The 22,483-nt window shown below is 34.1% G+C and overlaps 4 protein-coding genes across 8 annotated transcripts in view; 3 read left to right on the top strand and 1 right to left on the bottom strand.

Annotated features, from left to right (window-relative positions):
* tlcd3a (TLC domain containing 3A) overlaps nucleotides 1–4,039 on the top strand; it is a 69,190-nt gene extending 65,151 nt beyond the window's left edge. The window contains exon 5 of the mRNA XM_005172024.6: nucleotides 1–4,039. This exon is cut by the window's left edge and continues 714 nt beyond it. The gene's annotated coding sequence lies outside the window, so the exon portion shown is untranslated.
* cntrl (centriolin) overlaps nucleotides 1–22,483 on the top strand; it is a 548,241-nt gene that overhangs the window by 455,950 nt on the left and 69,808 nt on the right. The window lies entirely within an intron of this gene.
* On the bottom strand, nucleotides 7,744–13,377 carry timm22 (translocase of inner mitochondrial membrane 22 homolog (yeast)). Its single transcript, NM_001386807.1, has 4 exons — nucleotides 13,104–13,377; nucleotides 11,192–11,388; nucleotides 8,272–8,344; nucleotides 7,744–8,157 (listed from the first exon to the last, which is right to left on the bottom strand). The coding sequence occupies exons 1-4, from the start codon at nucleotides 13,360–13,362 to the stop codon at nucleotides 8,081–8,083; spliced, it is 606 nt and encodes a 201-aa protein (NP_001373736.1). The 5' UTR covers nucleotides 13,363–13,377; the 3' UTR covers nucleotides 7,744–8,080.
* Nucleotides 14,540–22,483, top strand: part of specc1 (sperm antigen with calponin homology and coiled-coil domains 1) — a 182,656-nt gene continuing 174,712 nt past the window's right edge. For all 5 annotated transcript variants that reach the window (XR_012406454.1, XM_685735.10, XM_073951563.1 and 2 more), the window contains exon 1: nucleotides 14,540–14,578. The gene's annotated coding sequence lies outside the window, so the exon portion shown is untranslated. The remainder of the gene's footprint in view (nucleotides 14,579–22,483) is intronic.

The raw sequence follows: 22,483 nt of genomic DNA, 5'->3' as shown, positions 1-22,483 counted from the left end.
CACTCGACGCCGATCTCCATGGCCGCAGTGCTGCTGTTCCTGTTTACAGCTCATTAGAGTTGTGTGAATGTGTTTGCACACACACTGCCCTGCTGTGACTGTTTACACTCCTATAACACGCACCGCCCTTTACGCTCTGGAGGCTGCTAATGAATTCTGCTTGGCTTCCGCAGGACTTTCGGGAATCCAAAAGTCCTCCCATCCACACGGGGGCAGTAGAAAGCCGGTCCTTCCGTTTACACAGGACTTGAGTCTATAGGGGGATGGGGGTCTAAAGAGCGAGCACATAACGCTTGGCATATCTTTTAGGCCACATTATGCCCAAAGGCATCTCCGGGCAGTAGTCAAAGCAATAACGCGGGGCTTCGAAGCAAGGGATTGCGAAGGGGTAGTGGGAGAACCCATGTGAACACATGGAGAAGTTGCACGCCAGCCTACTCTGATAGGGCTGGGATCCTACAGTCTTGGGAAGATGGAAAATATCAGGGAATTTTACATTTGTGTGGAAGAGTCATCATTTCTGTAGTCCCGTCATTATTTTTAGCCCTTTTATTATTTCAAAAATCTCCTTTTATGACTTCTGTCATTAGTTTGGTCCAGTAATCGTGGATATCTGTTAAAGGATCACGTCTGTGAGTGTGAAATGCTCATTTTCTATTATCGTTTCTAATAACTGAGCCTGCAGTTTGAGTTGTAGATAAATAATTGTATTTAATTACGTTGATGAGTATCGCGGTGACACTGGGTGATTTTGTTGGGTCGTTTCTAGGGATAATCTGTTGCGTGTGAGAGCTTGTGTACGTGTGGGCTTAGCAAGGAACTCAAAAACCTTTGTTTTAGGGCTTTTAACACAGCCTGAAGCATCTTTCATAATACATTTAGTGAATGCTGGATGCCATATAAATGCATCTTAGGAGGTTTTTTTTTCTTCTAGACTCCATTAAGCACTTTCAGAAGTGCAGAACCGTCAGATTAAAATGTAGCTCAGTGTGTACCCATGCACTCTTATTTAGTGTGTTTCTGAGACAAACTGGACCTAAAGGTTGCCTTTAGCAAGTGTGCGCGTGTGTGTGTGTGTTTGTGTGTGAGAGACGGAGACTTATATAACAGTGTGTATAAGCGCCCAGCTCACTTTCTAGGAGGTTGAACGGGGTCTTTGCTGGACTGAAAGAGAGAGAATGTGTGTTTTTGCTCTCCCTTTCGAAAGCTTTAGTACTTTTCAAAACTAACTATGCAGTCTTGCAGTCTTTCAAGCTGCTGCTTCTTTTTCTTACTTTCGTCGAGGCGGGGGGATTCATCTGGCCATATTATACGTATCTTTTTGGTTATTCAGTAGTATAAAATGCTGTTAAGGTAAATTCTTTATTTTTATTTTCAGGAAAGACATTTGTTTTGGAAGAAAAATCCATAATCCAGCACCCAACAAGCATTTAAAATCAAATCTATGGGCATTAGTAGTTGTTTGTCATTCCTTTGCTGCTATAACACTTACATTCTCAACCCTCCCGCACAATTCAGTTGCATTTCATTGTTTGAATGAAGTGTTCTAGCATTAGAGGTCCACAAATGTTTGGCTTTGTAGTCCATGTTTCATGAACTGTAGTTTCAAAACATAACGATTTTCCAGCAGGGTTTATTTATCCCACGCTTGACTTTTAAATCGATAATCTCTTTTTTTTTTTGTCGGAATTAATAGTCTAATGTCTTCAAGGCCTCCTCTCTCAGCTCAGGGTTTGATAAAGATAATATCATTTATTATTTAGAGATGAAAGATGAGACTGTGATTTACAAAAGGATTTACAAAAGACACATTTATATATTTGAAAATACTTTTGGGGCTTGGTTGACCAAAGATACCTTGGCACTTTTTTTGTTTTGTTTTTTGGTCTGAGATCCACTTCATTGCCTTTCCCTTGTTGGCCATTTACAGCAGATCTCCACAGGAAAACTGGCTTAGGCATTATTTAGATTAAAGACTGGGATTTCTCTCACTGGAGTTCATTTGAATGAAAGTTATCGGGATTAAATCATGGCCAGATCATTTTTGAATCATGAAGTCAGTTCAAAATAAGTACATTAAATCAATTGTCTCTCAAAAGTCAGAGATCAAAAACTATTAAAACGGCGAATTTTAAATCGTGTCACAAAATTAAAGGGATGGTTCACCCCAAAATTTAAACTAGATATGTTGATAAGGATATATTGAAGAATTTTCTGGCACCCATTGACTTTTATAGAAGGAAAAACAGTCTATGGAAGTCAATGAGTGCCAGCTAGCAGCATTTTTCATATCATCTACTTTTTTTGGCACCCATTTACTTTTTATATATTGTGAATCCTACTATGGAAGTCAATGGGTGGCAAAAAAGAAGATATTATGAAAAATTATGCTAGCTGGTACCCATTGACTTCGATAGTAGCAATAACAATCTATGGAAGTCAATGAGTGCCAGCTAGCAGCATTTTTCATAATATCTTCTTTTTTGGCAGACATTGACTTCCATAGTAGGAAAAAGCAATCCATGTATGTCGATGAGTGCTAGCCAGCAGCATTTTTCATAATATCAGCTTTTTTTTGGCACCCATTGACTTGCATAGTAGGAAAAACAATCTATGGAAGTCAATGGGTGCCAATAAAAAAAGGATATTAACAAAAATGCCGCTAACTGGCACTTATTGACTTCCATAATTGTTTCTCCTACTATGGAAGTAAATGGGGGAAGATATTTCACAATATCTTCTTTTCATGGCACCCACTGACTTCCATAGTAGCAAAAACAATCTATGGAAGTCAAAGAGTGCCAGCTAGCAGAATTTTTCATATTATCTTCTTTTTTGGCAGATATTGACTTCCATAGTAGGGGGAAAAAATCCATGGAAGTCTATGAGTGTAGCTAGCAGCATTTTTCATAATATCTGCTTTTTTTGGCACCCATTGACTTCCATAGTATGGGAAACAATCTATGGACGTTAATGGGTGCCAAAAAAAAAGGATATTAGCTAAAATGCTGCTATCTGGCACTTGTTGACTTCCATAATTGTTTCTCCTACTATAGAAGTCAATGGGGGAAGATATTTCATAATATCTTATTTTTACGGGACCCATTGACTTCCTTTAGTAAAAAAAAAAAAAAAAACAACAATCTATGGAAGTCAATGGGTGCCAAAAAAAAGGATATTAACAAAAATGCTGCTAACAGGCACTCATTGACTTCCATAATTGTTTCTCCTACTATAGAAGTCAATGGGGGAAGATATTTCATAATCTTAGTTTTAAGGCACCCATTGACTTCCATAGTAGGAAAAACAATCTATGGAAGTCAATGAGTGCCAGCTAGCAGCATTTTTATAATATCTTTTTTTTTGCCACCCATTGACTTCCATAGTAGGAAAATGTAGATCCACATATGGAAGAAATATCTTCTTTGTGTAAAACAGAATGGGATAAAATGAGTTTTGAACGTGTAAAGGTTGAGTAAATTGTCAGAATTGTCATTTTTGGGTAAACTATCCCTTTAAAGGTCATAAAATATATTTGTTCCTAAATATAATCAAGCAGAAATGGAGGAATAAAAGGCGTAAATCAGTTCAGAGTTGTCATCAGCTGCTCTTATTTTATTTTATACATATCAAAATTGGACTTGTTTGGTGCTTTCTTTGGAGCTTTATAGTTTATTCTCACTTATTGTTACAGAGGAGTGGACAAGGCTAATATATGCAGGTTAAAATCGAGCTATAATAAATATTATAATATCTATAAACCCCTTAGATGATGCGTTGACTGGAATATCGTACATACAGTGCCTTGTATTCAAGTTTTGTGTGATATTGATCCCGGCTCGATGCACTCGAGTCCTGGGCAGGTGGTGTTTTAGGTTGTGACACTCTCATTTCTTTTTTTTGCACATTACACACACACAAAACCTCTATCATCAGGCACAGTTGTAATGTACACTTTATTTTCTTTATGCTAATAGGTTTGATTTTAATGTATGGATTGAATAAATTGTTACAGCTAACGTTGTCTTTCAAACACGCATCTGTCCAAGTCTTAAGAGTGTTTCGTTGAGGTTCTGTATGCTTGCTGTGTACTTCATATTTGCATTCGTGAAGCTAATTCAAAGGAAGTCTTTGTGTAATGGTCTATAATGTTACCCAGTTTTCTGAACTGCATCCATTCCTTGTAAAAACAGATCTGATTGGACAATGAGTTACATCTTATGCATAACTTTAGGTCATTTTAAAGGGAACACTCCTGTTTTTTTTTTTTTTTTTTTGGAAATAGCTTCAAGTTGAATGTTAAATAAGTACATTTTTGAATATTTTAAGTCAGCGGGAGCACTTTTAGCTTAGCATAAATCATTGAAGAAAAAAAAAGTATTTCAATAATTTTCCTATATAAATCTTAACTCTTCAATAGTGAGATTGTGTACTAAGACTGACAGAAACTGAATATGGCTAAGAACTGTATTCTAAATCCGGTAGTTGTTTGTCATTCGATGAAAGTCGATGAGTGTAGCTAGCAGCATTTTTCATAATATCTGCTTTTTTTTGGCACCCGTTGACTTCCATAGTATGAGAAACAATCTAAAACTAAAATGCTGCTAACTGGCACTTTTTGACTTCCATAATTGTTTCTCCTACTATGGAAGTCAATGAGGGTAATATTTCATAATATCTTCTTTTTATTGCACCCATTGACTGAAAAAAAAAAAAAAAATATATATATATATATATATATATATATATATATATATATATATATATATATATATATATATATATATATGGAAGTCAATGGGTGCCAGTTTGCAGACCATTAGCATCTCAAAAAAAAAAAAAAGTGTTTCAATAATTTTCCTATATAAATCTTAACTCTTCAATAGTGAGATTGTGTACTAAGACTGACAGAAAATGAACATGGCTAAGAACTGTATTCTAAATCCGGCGTAATAATCAAGGAACTTTGCTGCTGTACCATAAGCTAAGCTAAAATTGCTCCTGCTAGACGTCTGAATGGATATAAAAATAGTAAAACTCAACTGTTTACCCTTAGGGGGCTCTAAAATGAGCCTATTTCCAAAAGGAAAAAAGTGTGGTGGTCCTTTAAATCAATGTTACACATCTGTATATTTTAAAGCTCCATAAAACAAACACTTCTAACACATTCCTTGGTTGAATCTCCATACTTAATTCAGCATTGATAACACTAGCTTTAGAGAGGCCAGTGGGAAAGGAAACTTTTCAGAGAACTGGGAAGTAGCCAGAGAGCATGTTTGCGTTATCTGTTTCCTGGTGAGGAAAACCGACTTCCTTGCTATATGTCCGCTTGACCTGGAAGCATGATTTCATTCTGATTTCCTAACGCACAACCTTTAGCACTCCCTGCCTCTTATTTTTGATAACATTTATTTTTTTGATTTTCAGACATATATTGTATCAGATTTCATAGAAATATATATATATATATATAGGTTTCTGTTTGTTTGTAGGATGACAATTTAAGAAAGTCTCCTTTTAGAAAGGGGCTGCAGAGTGAAACTAATATAAACACTTGATTGAGCTTATTTTCTTGAAACTTGTAAATCCAAACGCCACTTTGGAGAATAAATCTGATTTGGTGAATTCTTTTAAACTGAGCGGTCTTTGTTTGCTAAGACGCCATGTGGTAATATTTGACTGGAACACTATTGAAGGTTACACAAACAGAACATGGACTACAAACGTGAATAAATATGAAGAGAAAAAAATGAAAACTTGTGAAACTTATTCACCTTCAGGCCATCATCGGCATCTTTTTTGTTTAGTAGAACAGGGTTCATACAGTACTGGAAAACATATCAAGTAATTTTCCAGGTTTGGAAATGTTTGGGAAAAACAAATAAATCTAAAATGTTTGGAAAAGTCATGGTATGATATTACTTATCTGTTACTTACTGAAAAGAAATATTTTCTAACAATAATTTACTGATTTAAAAATAAACTGCATACAGGCCCGTAGCCAGGGAGAGTTCGGGTGGTTTGAAAGACCGACCCCCACTGACAAAGGTCCGGAATTAATAATAATTAAACAATGTCCCACACATGAGCTCAATTGTCTTATTTTGACTGCTATGCCGTCATAAATTGTAAAAATAATCCTTCGAAGTGAACTTTAAAACCGAGAAGAATCTGATGAAAGTCATGTTTCACTACTGACCTACACTGTTAAAAACAACCAGTTATTGTACTTTTTTTCCAGCAGCTGGGGTGGCAAAAAAAAAAGTAAAATAACGGCCAACAAATGACAGACATTTATCGTAAAATAACGGGCATAAAATTACAGACATTTACCATAAAATAATGACCGTTAAATTACAGATATTTACCGCAAAATAACGGATGGTAAATTACAAACATTTACCGCAAAATAACGAAAGGTAAATTAGAGATATTTACCGCAAAATAATAGCCCTTAAAGACATTTAACGTGAAATAACAGAAGGTAAATTACAGACATTTACCGTAAAATAATGGACTGTAAATTACACAAATTTACTGTAAAATAACGACTGTTAAATTACAGACATTTACCGTACAGTAATGGCCGTTAAATTACAGACATTTACCTGTAAAATTACAGATGGTAAATTAGACATTTACTGTAAAATAATGGCCGTTAAATTATACATTTACTGTAAAAAAAAAAAAAAAAAATGGCTGTTAAATTACAGATATTTACCGTAAAATAACAGCCGTTAAATTACAGACATTTACTGTAAAATAACGGCCGTTAAATTACAGATATTTACCGTAAAATAACGCCCGTTAAATTACAGACATTTACCGAAAAATAACGGCCGTTAAATTACAGATATTTACCGTAAAATAACGGCCGTTAAATTACAGATATTTACCGTAAAATAACGGTCGTTAAATTACAGATATTTACCGAAAAATAACGGCCGTTAAATTACAGATATTTACCGTAAAATAACGGCCGTTAAATTACAGACATTTACCGTAAAATAACAGCCGTTAAATAACAGACATTTACCGTAAAATAACGGCCATTAAATTACAGACATTTACCATAAAATAACGGCCATTAAATTACAGACATTTACCATAAAATAACAGCCAATAAATTACAGACATTTACCGTAAAATAACGGCCGTTAAATTACAGACATTTACCATAAAATAACGGCCATTAAATTACAGACATTTACTGTAAAATAACGGCCATTAAATTACAGACATTTACTGTAAAATAACAGATGGCAAATTACAGACATTTACCGTAAAATAACAGATGGGTAATTACAGACATACTGCAATTTAATTGCTATTATTACTTTAAATTACACAAATGTGTCATTAAAATTATAAAACTGACCCAAGATCAAGTAAAAACTAGGAACGTTTTTAAAAAGTTCTTGCTTACAATAAACCCATTCATGGGTTCATCGGCCAAGAATGAAGAATTACCAAGCTTGAAATGTTTTGAACCAGTTGTGACATAACCAAGCCCAGTTTTATGAAATCATGTGACCTTGGCCTTGTTTGATACATGCTCCAAAAACCACTGATTTGAAACAATGTTTATGTTTTGCAAATCTGCCATCACTACTTTGACGAACAGAAAGCTGCTTGCTTTGAAACGAAAATCTGTGAGCCTGTTTTATGTTCATTATTACATTACTGAGACAATGCCAACACACTTCTTGCTTGTTCAAATACGAATTTCGCCACAACAAGTACTTTATATCATTCTTTATTTCTATCACAGACAAAGTATAACACTGTACATTTAATTATTATCATTTATTTTTTGCTCGGGCATCATCCTGTTTAACATTTACAGGTACAAATATTGTCCTAGATGTTTTTGTAGTAGTGCCATCAGATGATCTGAGACAGAAAGGTCAAGATATTCCAAACCCTGCATAAAACTTCTGCTCATTGGTCCACTGAGGCAACTGAATCTCTTCAGGAGGAACAGCTCCTGATTGGTGGAAGAAAGAAAGGCTGGACATTGTCTTCCATTATACAGTGAGCAGCTCACAACTGTACAAGCCAACAGTCCTAAAGCTGATCTTCATCGGAGGTAATATTCAATGGCAGCAGAGAAGGCAGCAAAGCCTCCACAGCCCAGAACTCCAGCTTTAAGGCCGGCTAGAGAAGAGAAGCACAGCTCATTGAAATAGTCCAACTTATGATAATAAAAATGAGATGATATTTAAATGTGGGATGTTTAAAAAAAATAAAATATAATCAAAAAAGACTTGCCTCTGAATCCGATGGCACCTCCTGTAATACAGCCACTGTATACTGCATTCTTCCAGTCAGACTTCCCACGATGCTGGTAAAAAATAAAAGCATTTTTCAGAGAGAGAAATAAAATGGCCTTTGAAAAATCTCTACAATGGACACTTTTCACATTTCTGGGTTTCTCAGTAGTGGAAGTCGTCATGGTTGGGTAAACTTGGAGCGCAGTGAATGGGAGCCAATCTAGAGCCATATATACATGCAAAATAAAAGAACGTTTTTTTGAGCAAAAATAAATAAACGAAAATCCCCCAAACGGGGGAAATAAGTTTTAAGAAATAAATATGAATTTTGCAAAAAAAAAAAAAACTGCAAATAAATCAAGCAGTTAAAAAAATATTTCACTTTGTGAAAAAAAGGGGAGCAGAGTCAAGGGAACCTGGAAGTTTATGGCAGGCCCAGACCTGCCTCCATTTAAGCGACGTCATCAGCTAGAGACACAGTATCACCGAGGTGGTCTTACAGCCAAGTAGCTCCAGCCTCTGCCCTTTGTCAAATTAGGGCCACAAAGTGAAACGTGCAGAAATGTAAAGTGCAAAATAAAAACAGCATCGTAGACTCACGGTTGACTAAAAAGCTAATCGAAATGAACATTGCAATTGACTGGACGGGTTTTGTAAAGGCTATGCTATCAAAGATGTTTTGCAAATATATTGTAGTTTTTTATAGCAAATATTTCCGTTTTTTTGCACTGCTTAACTTGTATTTGCAGTTCTTTTTTGTTTGCAAATTTCATTTTTATTTCTTAAAACTTCATTTTCCCTTTGCAATTCTTTATTTTTATCAGAATATTTTTACTTTTTAAAAAAAAAAAAAAATTCGCTTGCGATTTGCATTTATTTATTTATTTTTGCTCAAGACTTTGTTTTTGTTTGCAAAACTTTCTTTTATTTTGCATGTATATATGGCTCTAGATTGACTCCATATACAACAAATATTTTTACAATCTTATTTGCTGAAATAATAAAATGAATCTCCACAATGGTGTAATCAAGACTTTCAGAAAAAGAAATAGTGTCAGACTGATAATGACAGACAGTAAAGAGAACAACGTCCCGTCAAATGTACTGTCCCGTCCATAGACGCTCCATTACAAATGCCTCACACAAGCGGTAATTCATTTTTTGTAATTTGATGCAAAGATTATTTAATACATACATAAATACATATCCCTGCTGAAACAAAATGCTTAAATCAACCTAGGCTGGTTGGCTGGTCATGCTGGGAGATGACCAACTAAAACCAGCTTGACCAGCCAAAACCTGCAATGTCCAGCTTAAACCATGCTTGTCAATCTGGTCATTTTCCAGCCTGAACAGCTAAGAAAAGGCTGGAAAAGGTTCATGATGTTTTTTAAAAATCAAAATATTAAAAACTTTCAAGGATTTAAGATGGCGATGACCGTTAAACACATCATAACGAGTGAAATGAATAGATGATCAGAAAGTGTTCAAATACAGAACCACTAGGTGGAGACAATAATCCACATTAAACTGAATGTGCAGCAAAAGATGCTTCTATGAGTGGTGCATTTAATGTTTTAACTTTAGTGAAATATTCAAACATTGTGTACTATTTTATACAGTCTAAACTGATATATCATTTATGCTGATTAGTACGTGATATAAAACATAAACAGTGTGAAACAGGTTTGAATATGTACTGGGATTATGAAGTGACACACTAGTGAATATCTTATTTTGAACAGCTATCATCAAGACAAAAATTGAATGATGTCTATTTTACATTTACTAATATATTACAAATGTGTGCTATTCTAAGTACAAAAAAAGATATTTATATTATTAGATTACATTTATATTTGTATTAGATAATCCATGATCTATAGGAAAATTATCAATCATTAGCAGCTTTTTGGTACAGCAATAGTTCTAAAATAATGAAAAATAAATTGCAGACAGCCCAAAATAAGTTGTGTAGAATTATTATGAAAGTTCCTCCACTGACACATTTAAATAAGGAACATTATAGTCAAAGTCATTTTTTAAAAGTTGAGAAAGTTTTTAGGACTTTAAAAAAAACAGTCCCAAAATATTTTCTTAATTATTCTGTTTTAGTCAGCCAGGTGCACAGTCATTCTACAAGAGCATGCAGCAGGGATTTTTACCCATACAGATTCAAGAGTGAATCAGGTAGAAATTCTTTTTTGTGTACGAGCTCTGCTGCTTGGAATATTTTGCCCACCATTTATAAAGAGATTCAAATTGAGAGTGTTTTTAGAAGGGAAATTAAAAAAAGTGGTTGTTTAAAAGTTGAAGTTTTTTGCTGTGCCGAGTTGCTGAGCTGTTGATGTTTGCAATCCACTAATGATTTGCTCGTCCATTTTTTAAAGAATATTCGAAGACCAAAAGGCCTGTGGCTTTTTTGTGTATTTTATCCTCGACAGTTTTTAAAATATGTATGAATTAGTCTAACTGGACTTGTTTGTATATTTTTTGGTAAAATTGTCAAACAAAATCAATCAATCAATCAATCAGTGAATAAATGTTTAGTTCACCCCATTTGGTCATTTTTAAAAGACAGATTTTTTTTAATAAAGAAAATGACAAAGTTTGCCTGTTGGATGAATTCACTCAAAACCATGACAATTTAAAATATTTACAAAGAGATCACAAAATAATATCAGAATGTATTCCTCTAATCCAGACTGTCTTAAAGAGACAATCACTTCACATGATTAGCATATTTAATTGAGTCTTTTATTCCCATATAAAGAAGCTCAGCTGATGAACAAAAGATGAATGTGTTTGGAACAACATGAAGGTGAGTAGATGACAGAACTGTCTTTTTTAAGGTTAGAAAAATAAGAGAACAAACAGCGGCCCTACAGATGAAGACACTTAGATGAAATGATACTTACTGATTCTATGAGACACTCTGTGCATGAAAACATTGCACCCACAATCGCAAAGTTTTTGGCATACGACATTCCCCTCTGACCCATGTCTTTCAGCACCTCTCTTGCTGTGGGGGTCCTTAAGGGGTCTTTGGGATCAAGCCCAACATTTGCATCAATGCCGGCTGTGAAGACTCCAAAAGCACCTCCCAGAACAAACCCTGCAGGAAAGAAAATAACTTATTACAGCTATTTGAATTTCTGAATTAAATAAATATATATATATATATATATATATATATATATATATATATATATATATATATATATATATATATATATATATATATATAAATAAATAAATAAATAAATAAATAAATAAATAAATATATATATATATATATATATATATATATATATATATAYATATATATATATATATATATATATATATATATATATATATATATATATATATATATATACATATATATATATATATATATATATATATATATATATATACATATATACATATATATATATATATATATATACATATACATATACACTAGTGGAGCAGAATATCACCATTTCATTACAAAACCTTCAACATCTACAGTACAGAGATAAACAATACCCTAACATGATTACTAAGTACCTATTTAGCCCTAATTGAAGTTATCCTGACAGAAGTTAATTTGTTTTAAGCATATTTCATGAGTTGCATATACTGACGCACAGTATAAAAAAACTTAATGGGACGTTTCACCTTATTTTTACATACAGGGTCATTTTACAAATTCCATAAAGTGAAACAGTTGAGTTTTACGATTTTTGAATCTATTCAGCCTATCTCCAGGTCTGAAGGGAGCACTTTTAGCTTAGCATAGATCATTGAATTGGATTAGTCCATTAACGTCAATCATTAGCTAGGAACTATACTCTCATTCTGATATTAAAAAGTGGCTGAGGATAGTCCCAAGCTATGTCATTTCCAATATGACCATCTGCTTGCCAGTCACACTGCAAAATATCACTGCACCTGCTGCAGCCATGGTACAGCAGCAAAGTTCCAGAGATTCTCAACCAGGTTTAGCTCAGGACTCTGGACTGCCATTTTGTTATTTTAACATTTTCAGCCTCTAAATTGCAGTCTGGTTGGAGAATGAATGCAGGGAAGAAATGATGTGTTGCTAAAGGAGCTTCTGGCAAACCTTTGCATTCACAATGTCTAGTATGTGTAAACGTGACCCAATTCCTGCTTTGAAAACACCTCCAAACATGACACTTCACCTCCACCTTTATTGATTTCTGCACACACTTAGGCTTCGGTCTTTTCTCAGTTTGATGACCAACATAATGAAGATCAATATTCTGGTTAAGAAACTCGTCAGTAAAGTGTGAAAGAGACAGAAGAAGAGATCAATATCCCAGTAGAGCAGTGATGATTAGTGATGTCTGTGAGAGACTAGCGATATCATTTGAGAGACTGCATGTGCTTGAACTGCTCATTTTTGACTGCTGTAACCTTCAGAAACAGTTAATTCTTCAAGTTACAATCATTGCTGTTCTCTAAATTTTTTTTCCCTCATAAAATTGAGTTTTTGTTGAAGTGATTTAGCTATTTTGTGAAGCTGACTACTAGCATGCTAAAGTCACAACTAAAATTCCCTCAGTTTTTGAAGGGTTAAACTAGATTACTTTTGAAAAAATAACAATCCTCTAATGTTGATCTTCACAATGAATTATATTGCTTACCACTACTCGATTAAATAGAAAATACTGAGTATAAGTACTATATCAAGAAGTCTAAAGCTTGTACCTCTTGCATTCGTTGACCTGTCAGACAAGAAACGCATATTTTCTTAAGCATATCAGAAGAGTTATCGGTTATGTGGTGTAAAAACGTGATAAATATCAGACAATGAAGTACCTCCGACACACGCTATGAGGGATTTAAAGGCGCAGCTCTCCATTCCCCGCTCGATCATCTTCTGCTCATCTGTTTTCTGGGGACTCGGTAAAGCCCCCATGACAGTCGGATTTAAGTCTTTAATCTGTCTTTTGTCGCCGATAAGATGGTCCAAAATAAGACTGTATTGCAGAGACACATTTTCCGCGGATGAAACGTTTGCCGAATGACCTGCAGTGACTGAAAGTGAAGCATCCGTGCTCTTTGCGGGCGCAGCCATGTTGACAGCGTGATTCTGTCAAACGGAGGATAAACAGGAGCACATTCGTCAACATTTAAAGAAAAAAATATATAATAATTGAAAAACCGCAACTTGGTAAACGCTAGTTTATAAAGTCCCTAAAATAAATACAGAAGTCTATATTTTATATTTTCTTCCCAAGCTGCATTTATGTAGCATTTATTTATGTCTTTATAACATAACAACTGGTTTTGCAGATTCGACAGAAAGAGAGGTGACTTTTAGCTTAGTAGTACAAAGAACTACAATGAAACAACCCGTGGTGGTGGTGGGTTAAACATTTATGTACATGTATTAAATGAGCCACATACAGTCTTGATAGCTTTTTATTATGCTAATAGAAAATTGACTTAAGTGTATTTTTCAAGAGGCAAATATTAGCGTTTCCACTATTTACATATGGATATGGCATTAAAATAAAATGTATTACATTATCTATATCTATATATCTATATCTATATCTCTCTCTCTCTCTCTCTCTCTCTCTCTCTCTCTCTCTCTCTCTATCTATCTATCTATCTATCTATCTATCTATCTATCTATCTATCTATCTATCTATCTATCTATCTATCTATCTATCTATCTATATATATATATATATATATATATATATATATATATATATATATATATATATATATATATATATATATATATATATATATATATATATATAAATATTTTTATCTTATGTGATAAATAAATCAAATTAAATGTGTACCAATCACGGAAAAAAGCACAATTATATATTTATTTAGAGTAATGTTTGCATAAAATAACAAAAAGGTGCCTTGTTTTCAGACCATATTATATTCCTTTTGTATACAACACAATGTTTTAACTTACATAACAGAACACAAATCAGTATTTAGTAGAATAATCCCAATTTTCAGTCACAACAAATGAAAACATTTGCTCTACTTACCAAATTTCTGAATAAAATGTCTAGACTAAATGGCAGTATTTTATTGAAAAAAATTGGCCTCTAAATAATCGTTTTACAAAAACACAATCTAGCAAATCCAGAGAAACTGAGAATTGTTCAAGCGTTCTTTTAATACATGCACTACAATTCCCAGCGTGCCCTTGTTCTCTGCACCATAGGTCGCGCGCTCCCCCTGGCGGATGAACTTGGCAGTGGCGCACGAGCATCTTCAGTTTGGTCACGGTGGCGCTCCTCGGCGTCAGGGAACAGGTGAGTCTCACTGAATTTTAAATGTTTTTCTCGTCTCGGAGATTGTATTATCAATGTAGAGCTCCCGCTAAGTTCATTTGATCACTTCACGAAATCCTTTCTAGTCGTCATTGGGACAAACGCGGTACTTACCCGCACTTTTATCAACGGATGTTGTCGTGCTGCTCGCGAGTGGGAACGAGCTGCTGTTTTTAACGGTGACTGCTGTTTGGCTAATTCTCAGTAGACCTTCAGTATGATAAGGGACAGCGATTCAAAGCTCGCATATATTCGGTTTGTTTGATTATTTTCACGCGTTGTGTCTAAATTAGACAGAGACACGGTCTGAATTGAGATAACGTTACTGCAGCAGTTCTGTCACGAGAGGTTTGTGAACTAGAAACATCAAGACTCCAGTCAGTCCCTGCGGAGATATGTTATTGACAGGATTTCACATGTCATATGTATTTCAATATCAAATTAATCAGAGTGTTTATGTAGGAATCTGAATATTGTGGAGTACTAATGCTGCAAAAGTTCAGATGTAGACGGTCACTTCGTGTCAACTCAACCAAAGGTCCCTGGTTTAAACATTTGAATTTGTTTATTTATTTTTTTTATTTTAACCGAAGCAAGACAAAACGAAAGTCAAAATATTTACCCTCATAGTGTATATTATAGAGGTAAAGTTGGTTTTATATTCGGATATTCAGACATTCTCCTTAATAATATAATTAAGGAAAGTATTCTTTGCAAATTGTAAATAGGGAAATCATATTAACAGCAAATGACTAAGTACAACATTGCTCACAGTGAATTAGCTAGTGTTAATGTTGTTTAGAAGCCATACTTGCATGCTAATTCCGATCGAATATTCAAAGTAACTGTAAATAATATAGAGACTGCTAAATGAACCAATATATGCGCATATAAAATCCACTTTACCTCTATATTGTGTACCATGTTACTTTGAATATACGATCGGAATTAGCATGCAAGTATGACTTCTAAACAACATCAACACTGTCTAATTGACTGTGAACAATGTTGTACTTTGATAATCTTTGGTTGCTTATATGATTTCCTTATTTAGAATTTGCAAAGAATACTTTTCTGAAATTATATTATTAAGGAGAAAGTCTGAATATCCGAATATAAAACCAACTTTACCTCTATGTGTATATCTACTAAGTGGACGGAGGTCAAAATGACGGGGGTAAAATAACTTTAGAATGATCCATTTTACATCTTTGTGCTTATTCTCATTACCTGAGCTGAAAGGCATCGTTATGGGTTTATGAAGCACCTGGTTGATCATGCTGTCACATCTCCATCCTAATGGCCACACTGTCAGCTATTTAGTTTCCTAGCTGCATCAACAATATTTCGTTTATATGTCTAATAATAAAATATGTTTACTGTTTGCTGAAAAGCTTCCCCCTGAAGTTTGCATGACTGTAACTTAATTTGATTTGATTTGATTTTTTTTTTTGACCTTAACATTTTTTTCGATTTTCTTAACAAACTTTTATTTTTGTCTATTAATTTTTGGGCCCATATGGTTAATTTCCAGACATTGATTTATTGCACCTCTATATGTAACTTATTATGTTGTGCTTATTTTCAGTTTTAAAAAATGTTGAAATTAAAATTATAGTCTTAGTGATATATAATTTTTTCCAATGCTTGCATGCCTGTAACTCTAGACATATGTTATTTAATATTCCCATAGATACCCATTATTATTGTGATTTCAAAATCCCATGGGATTTCAGCGACTCCATGTCCAGAATTTGTTAAATTTGACCTAGTACATTATTACCATTCAGACATTCTCATTTAAATACAATAAGTATGTGCTGTATGTTAAGTCATTTTTTTTTCAAGCATTGAAAATTTGGATATGGAGTCAAGCTTCAATTCCCATATCTCTCGGACTGAACCATAAATGCAATAAAAAGTTTTGCATGCCTCTTTTATGTAAATGTTTTATTCTAATGCACGATTGGCTTGTATAGGATATTCATTCATTCATTTTCCTTCGGCTTAGTCCCTTTATTCATCAGGGGTTGCCACAGCGGAATGAATCGCCAACTTATACAGCAAATGTTTTACGCTCCGGATGCCCTTCCAGCTGCAACCAAGTACTGGGAAACAACCATACACACTCATTCACACTCAAACACTACGGCCAATTTAGTCTTAATTTTTTAATTTAATTTAATTTAGTTTTTATTAAATTTACCTACAGCACATGTCTTCGGATTGTAGGGAAAACAGGAGCACCCACCTGGAGAAAACCCATGTGAACACGGGGAGAACATGCCAACTGACCCAGCTGAGACTTGACCCAGTGACCTTCTTGCTGTGAGATGACAGTGCTAACCACTGAGCCACCTTACACCCCTGTATAATATATATTGGCCATAAAATAATGCTTAGTCTTTTTTTTTTCTTTTACAAAAACTCAGTTTCTGAAATATTGTTTGAAATCATTTTTGATTTCCTATACCGGTGGATAATTGATATAGTTTTTTTGAGAATGCAGAATAGTTAGCTGTGTGTTTTGGATCACCTCCAGTATTCCAACATTTGTTTTTGGTTAAAGTAATGTGCAGCGGTAGCAAAAGCTCTCGTTTTTACTGCGAACATCTGTGAGAAGTTGCTGTCTGAATTTAATACATCCCCAAAGGCTTATTAAGTGCTCACACACATTAAGAAATGACCACAAAGATCCATTTTACATCTTTGTGCTTATTCTCATTACCTGAGCTGAAAGGCATCATTATGGGATTATGAAGCACCTGGTTGATCATGCTGTCACGTCTACATCCTAATGGCCACACCGTCAGCTATTTAGTTTCCTAGCTGCATTGATTAGTTTTCCTTATGGTTGCATATTGTCATGGTAAACAATCCTGGAGACATTTGTTTTTGAGGGAATTTTTTTCAAGTATGCTAAGGAGCTTTTTCATATTTAAAAAGGTTTTGCATACAGATGACAATGTTTTTTTTTTTTTTCAATATTATCCCTGTTTCACCAAAACAAAAAATGTGTGCTGTAGTATGCATGCCAGGCCGGTAGTTGGCAGTTTCATTTTATAAAGAAACAGTGCTTGCACATGTGGCACTGTAGTCCTACATGCTGTTTTGAGGTAAAGTCTATGCACATCAAATAGGCAGCATTTTTATGACACTGTATAACAATAATTCATATTTTTACGTTATTGTGATGGTTGGGTTTAGGGTTGGGGTAGATGTTAATAAAATACAATGGGGAATTTAATAAATAATATTAATAATTCTTGTCAACTTCTGGCTGCAACCGTATCCGATCTAGCAACAACCAAGTTTTGATTGTCAAGTACTTGTTCATGCCTGTAGACTTCGGATGGGTAAATGAGGCCTTAGGTATCGTTGCTGTTGATATTGTTAGAATTGTAATAGTGCATTTACACCAGAAACGGATGAAATGTTTAGGCGACATCTAATATGAATATCTACGTTAGAGACATATGACAGGGTTCAACGCTAAGGATTTTTTCTACCGGTCTTATCGGGCCAATGGATCAGATTTTTTACTTGCCCAACCAAAATTTTCACTGGCCACACCAAAGAAATGTTTTTATTTAATAGCTATTTTTTAGCCACATATTTTAATTACTGTGCCAAAAATACGGTGTTTAATTATTTAAATGTTAATAATTATACAAATAATTTATTTAAATAATATTAAAAAAAATGTTAATGAATGTATAATGAGCAAAATCCTGTGTTAACAAAAAAAAAAAAGAAAAAAAAAAAGCAGTATGGAAAATGTGAAGGTGTTTTATTGCAGTTCAAAATAACAGTTCACCTTTAACAAAAGGTGGCCCCAATCGGGCCAGTAATGATCCCGTCTGCTGTCCCAAGCGATTCTCACAGTGGCCCCGGGCCATCGGGCAGTCCTTATTGTTGAGCACTGTATGACATAATATACCTCTGCAAATCAAATTTTAATTCGCATATCGCACTCTATACACTTAGCTGATCATTTTCAAAAATGTGCATTTTGAAACTAAAAGTTAGCAATTTATGGCCACAAAATGCTGTTGTCTTATAAATGAATAGCCAAAATGCATTCAGTTTTGAAAATGGTGCTGTATTTATTTCTGCACATTGTCATAGAGTTGCCATAACAACAACAACTTCAAGTTCTTGAGACAATGTGCATCAGAGTGAAGCAATTTTTAACATACAATTTTATATGCAACCTTCGAATTAAACTAAAGTAGTGATGCCATGCTCAGAGTAAATGTTTTTACGACTTCTATGGCATCTACATAAGCTATTCAATCTTGGGCGTAGTCAGTCTCTCGTTGTGTTTACATAACTATAGTGCAACAGCACTAGGGGAAAAAGCTGATTTTTTATTTGAAAAACTTTCATATTTCTCTTTTAAACAACCAAAATATACTGCTGCAAAAAAGTTAAACTTCCCTAAATCTCCCAGCATATTGCTATTTGTAGTTAATTATACCCTCAAGTTTTTTTTTGCTGGGTAAACCATCAAAGGCAATAGCAAGTGTGTCTCTGGCATAGACAGCTAAGCTCTCTAGAACACTGCCCTATATAGAGCTCTGTGTGAGTCTGTACTGCAGCAGTCTGATCAGAATAAAACTCCTGCTGTCTCGTGAGGGTTACAAGTCTCTGTTTTTATATTGTAACTTAAGTGTTTGTGCGTGATGCAAATTTTTGTGAGGTCACAAAAGCAGCTAAAATGTGTTTAAAACATTTAAAGGAGCTGTATTTAACATTCAGAAACCCTTGTTATTAGTGACGGTAGTAAGAAAACTGCTAAAAAGCATCCGAACATAGCAATGAATGTTTATAGTATATTGTAAGAATTGAAATTGTAAATTGAAAGACATTTACATTACTATACATTTATAGCTTTTTGGCAACTTAGAAAGTCAGAAAGGTTTCATTTATAAAAAAAAAAGTAAATATTCCAATCGTAATGAACTAGTGCTTCCCATAAAAATATATAATTAAAAAAATTGAGAAGCATTGACCTCATTCATTCCAGTTTCTTGGTCACATGATAATCATTATCATTGCCAAGACGAAAGCACATGCTCATCGATGAACTGAAATTGCTATAAATAGTCTCTGGCCTCTGGAGAAGGAAGGTCATTTCCAGCTGTGTAAGACGCTTGGGAGTGGATGTGTGTAGTTACAGTCTGTGAGTGTGTGTCTGTAATAGTAATAAATCAAAAGATGGGATTAGTGGCTTGACTTAGAGGGTTTATCCCAGAGATAAAACAGCCATTTTGCTCACCATCATGTCATTCCAAATTGGAATGAGTTTCTTCTGCTGAGCACATCATTTGATGACCAAAAATATAAATGTAAATATAAATGAAAAGGTCTTGATGTATGATTTGGCTTTTGTATAAAATGATTCATGAGCACTTAGTTCTTATTGTATGTTGCATTGTGGTTGATTTAAAGGGAAAGTTCACCCAATAATGATTTTTTATTAGTTTTTTCTTCTGTCAAAAACAAAAGGTGATATTTTAAAGAATGGATTTAACCATTTAACGCACAGTTATATTTCAATTAAGTACTAAGGCCTGGCTGATGAAGAGTGTACAGATACTTGTCTGGCCTGTCTCCAGTCCCGAACTGTCTCCAATAGTGAATGTTGACTCATTATGATGCACAAAATGCTACAATGAAGACCATGTAGTGTTGCCCATCTCAAGACTTGTTTGCAGGAATAATGGGGAAAAAATACACCTGAAACACTTTATCACTTGGTGTCTTCAGTCCCTAAACATCTTTTAAATGTTGTGAAAAGGAATGGAAAAGTAATGAAAAAAAGATGACGCATTAAATAATGTTTGTTGTATTGTCTGCAATAGAATAAAGTAAAAAAGTAAATTTGTACAACTATATTTAAAAAAATACTATAAGTCAATGGCAACCCATTTACAATATTCTTCAAAATGATTTTTTTTTAACAGAATAAAGAATAGCATTGGAACAAGTGGAGGGTAAATAAATGATGACTGAAAATTCATTTTCAGGCTAACTATCCTTTTAAGTGAGAGTAAAGTAAAACCTAATTACAAACAGAAGGGATGTTGCTTACACAGCAGCCAGAGCACCACACTGGGTCTCCGCTCTGCGCTCTAATCAATGAGACTAATAGAGGAGAAATCATTCAGTGCAGTTATTTTAGTGACAGGGATGCTCTGCAATCTCTACAATTTCGAATCTGAGCCTATAAGTGAAACTGAAGTCTTATTTTCAGATGATTCATACATTAATTACTGTATCTTTTATTTGCAATATGTAATAGAAAAAACATATTTAGGCCTGTCACAATCTATTTTTTATGATATATTGCACCAGATTTCTTTTATTTATTCATTTTTTATTTTATTTATTTATTTTAAGGACTATTTTGTGACGCTTATTAAATAATGGGAAAATGACAATAGTATAATGGCAAGTACAGCCTTTCAAAGAACACATAACATTTTATTCCTAAAAATATTTAGTAAAATTATAGTTATTTTGCTCATTTAATAATTACACTGTAAAAAATTATGACAAGTAGTATAGGTTTCTCTCGATACTGGAATTCATTACCTATCGATACTGAAATTTTAAAAACGTCCATTTTTACATGCACGTAAAAATGGACGCGTTACATGCACAAACACAGATACATGGGCGATATATAAGCTGACATTCAAGCAATCTGCTGATGAATCGCAGCTTTAAACCGCTTCAGTGTCCCTGTATCTATGGTTACTTTCAGTAAACAGCGGTGAGATTGGTGAATTAATTGCCTTCACGACCAATCACAGTACTCTGTTGACCACGTGAACACAATGGCAAATCAGCGTTGTTTAAGAACATGCTCAACAGCGCTCAGATGTTAGCGGGAAGTGGGTTTTAAAATTTCAGTATCGATTGGTGCCGAATTTCACTATTGTGACAATCCAACAAAGTAATGACAGTAAATGCTTTTACATTAATTTAATTTAAGTTAATCATGTTTAAAAAAAATTTTTATCTATACAAATTTTAACATAATATTTTTTTGTTGTCATTTTGACTAGTTGAGATGACTAGAAAAGTTCATTTGATTCAACTAAAAGATTTATTTTTAACAGTGTAAGTGGAGTAAGAATATGAAAACATATCCTGAACAAAGAATAATAGTGAATGTCAAGTTAACAAGAGCTATGAAAAAAGTTACATATTTAACGAAGTCATTTTAGACTATATACTAAACTACTTTACAGTAGTGCTTTTATTTAACCATAATGTCACTAACACCTCCAATAGAGATTGGATGTATTGACAGGCTGCGCGATCAGCTAAAATGTTGCTTACATTGTTTTTTATGTATGTGCATTATATATTGCATCACCAAAAATAATTGAGGTCATGTTCAAGTGTTGTGCGTAAAGTCGATATATTGATTATTGTGACAGAGCTACAGATATTCCATTATCTTTCAGCCCTAATTTATAGTAGTGTACTAGTGATTTGCATGCACATAAGCTATGCATAATCTGTCGCCACATACGATGTGGCCTTGCCAATATGAAGAGTTGTCAGGGAAACTGTGACACTTCACCAATACCTGCTAATGACATCAGGGCTTTCAGCTTTCCTCAAGAGATATGACTAGCAGAATGCCCGAAATTAAACCAATGAATCATGAATTATCTTGCCAGATATGAAGATCCAACAGATGCTCTCTTGTTTTGGTCTGTTAGAGAATATAATTAATGATTTTGCTTGGCTACATTTACTGACAGAACTAAATTGTTGGGTTGGATTTTGTGATTGATTGTCACGTCATCGATACATTCACTGTCACACACTAATTGTTTTGCCGCTGGAATCTTCGTCAGTGCCACT

This window comes from Danio rerio, chromosome 5 (genome assembly GCF_049306965.1).
Source record: "Danio rerio strain Tuebingen ecotype United States chromosome 5, GRCz12tu, whole genome shotgun sequence".
Lineage (NCBI taxonomy): Eukaryota > Metazoa > Chordata > Actinopteri > Cypriniformes > Danionidae > Danio > Danio rerio.
Note: the sequence above shows the minus strand (reverse complement) of the source record. Positions and strands in the feature narration are given on the sequence as shown.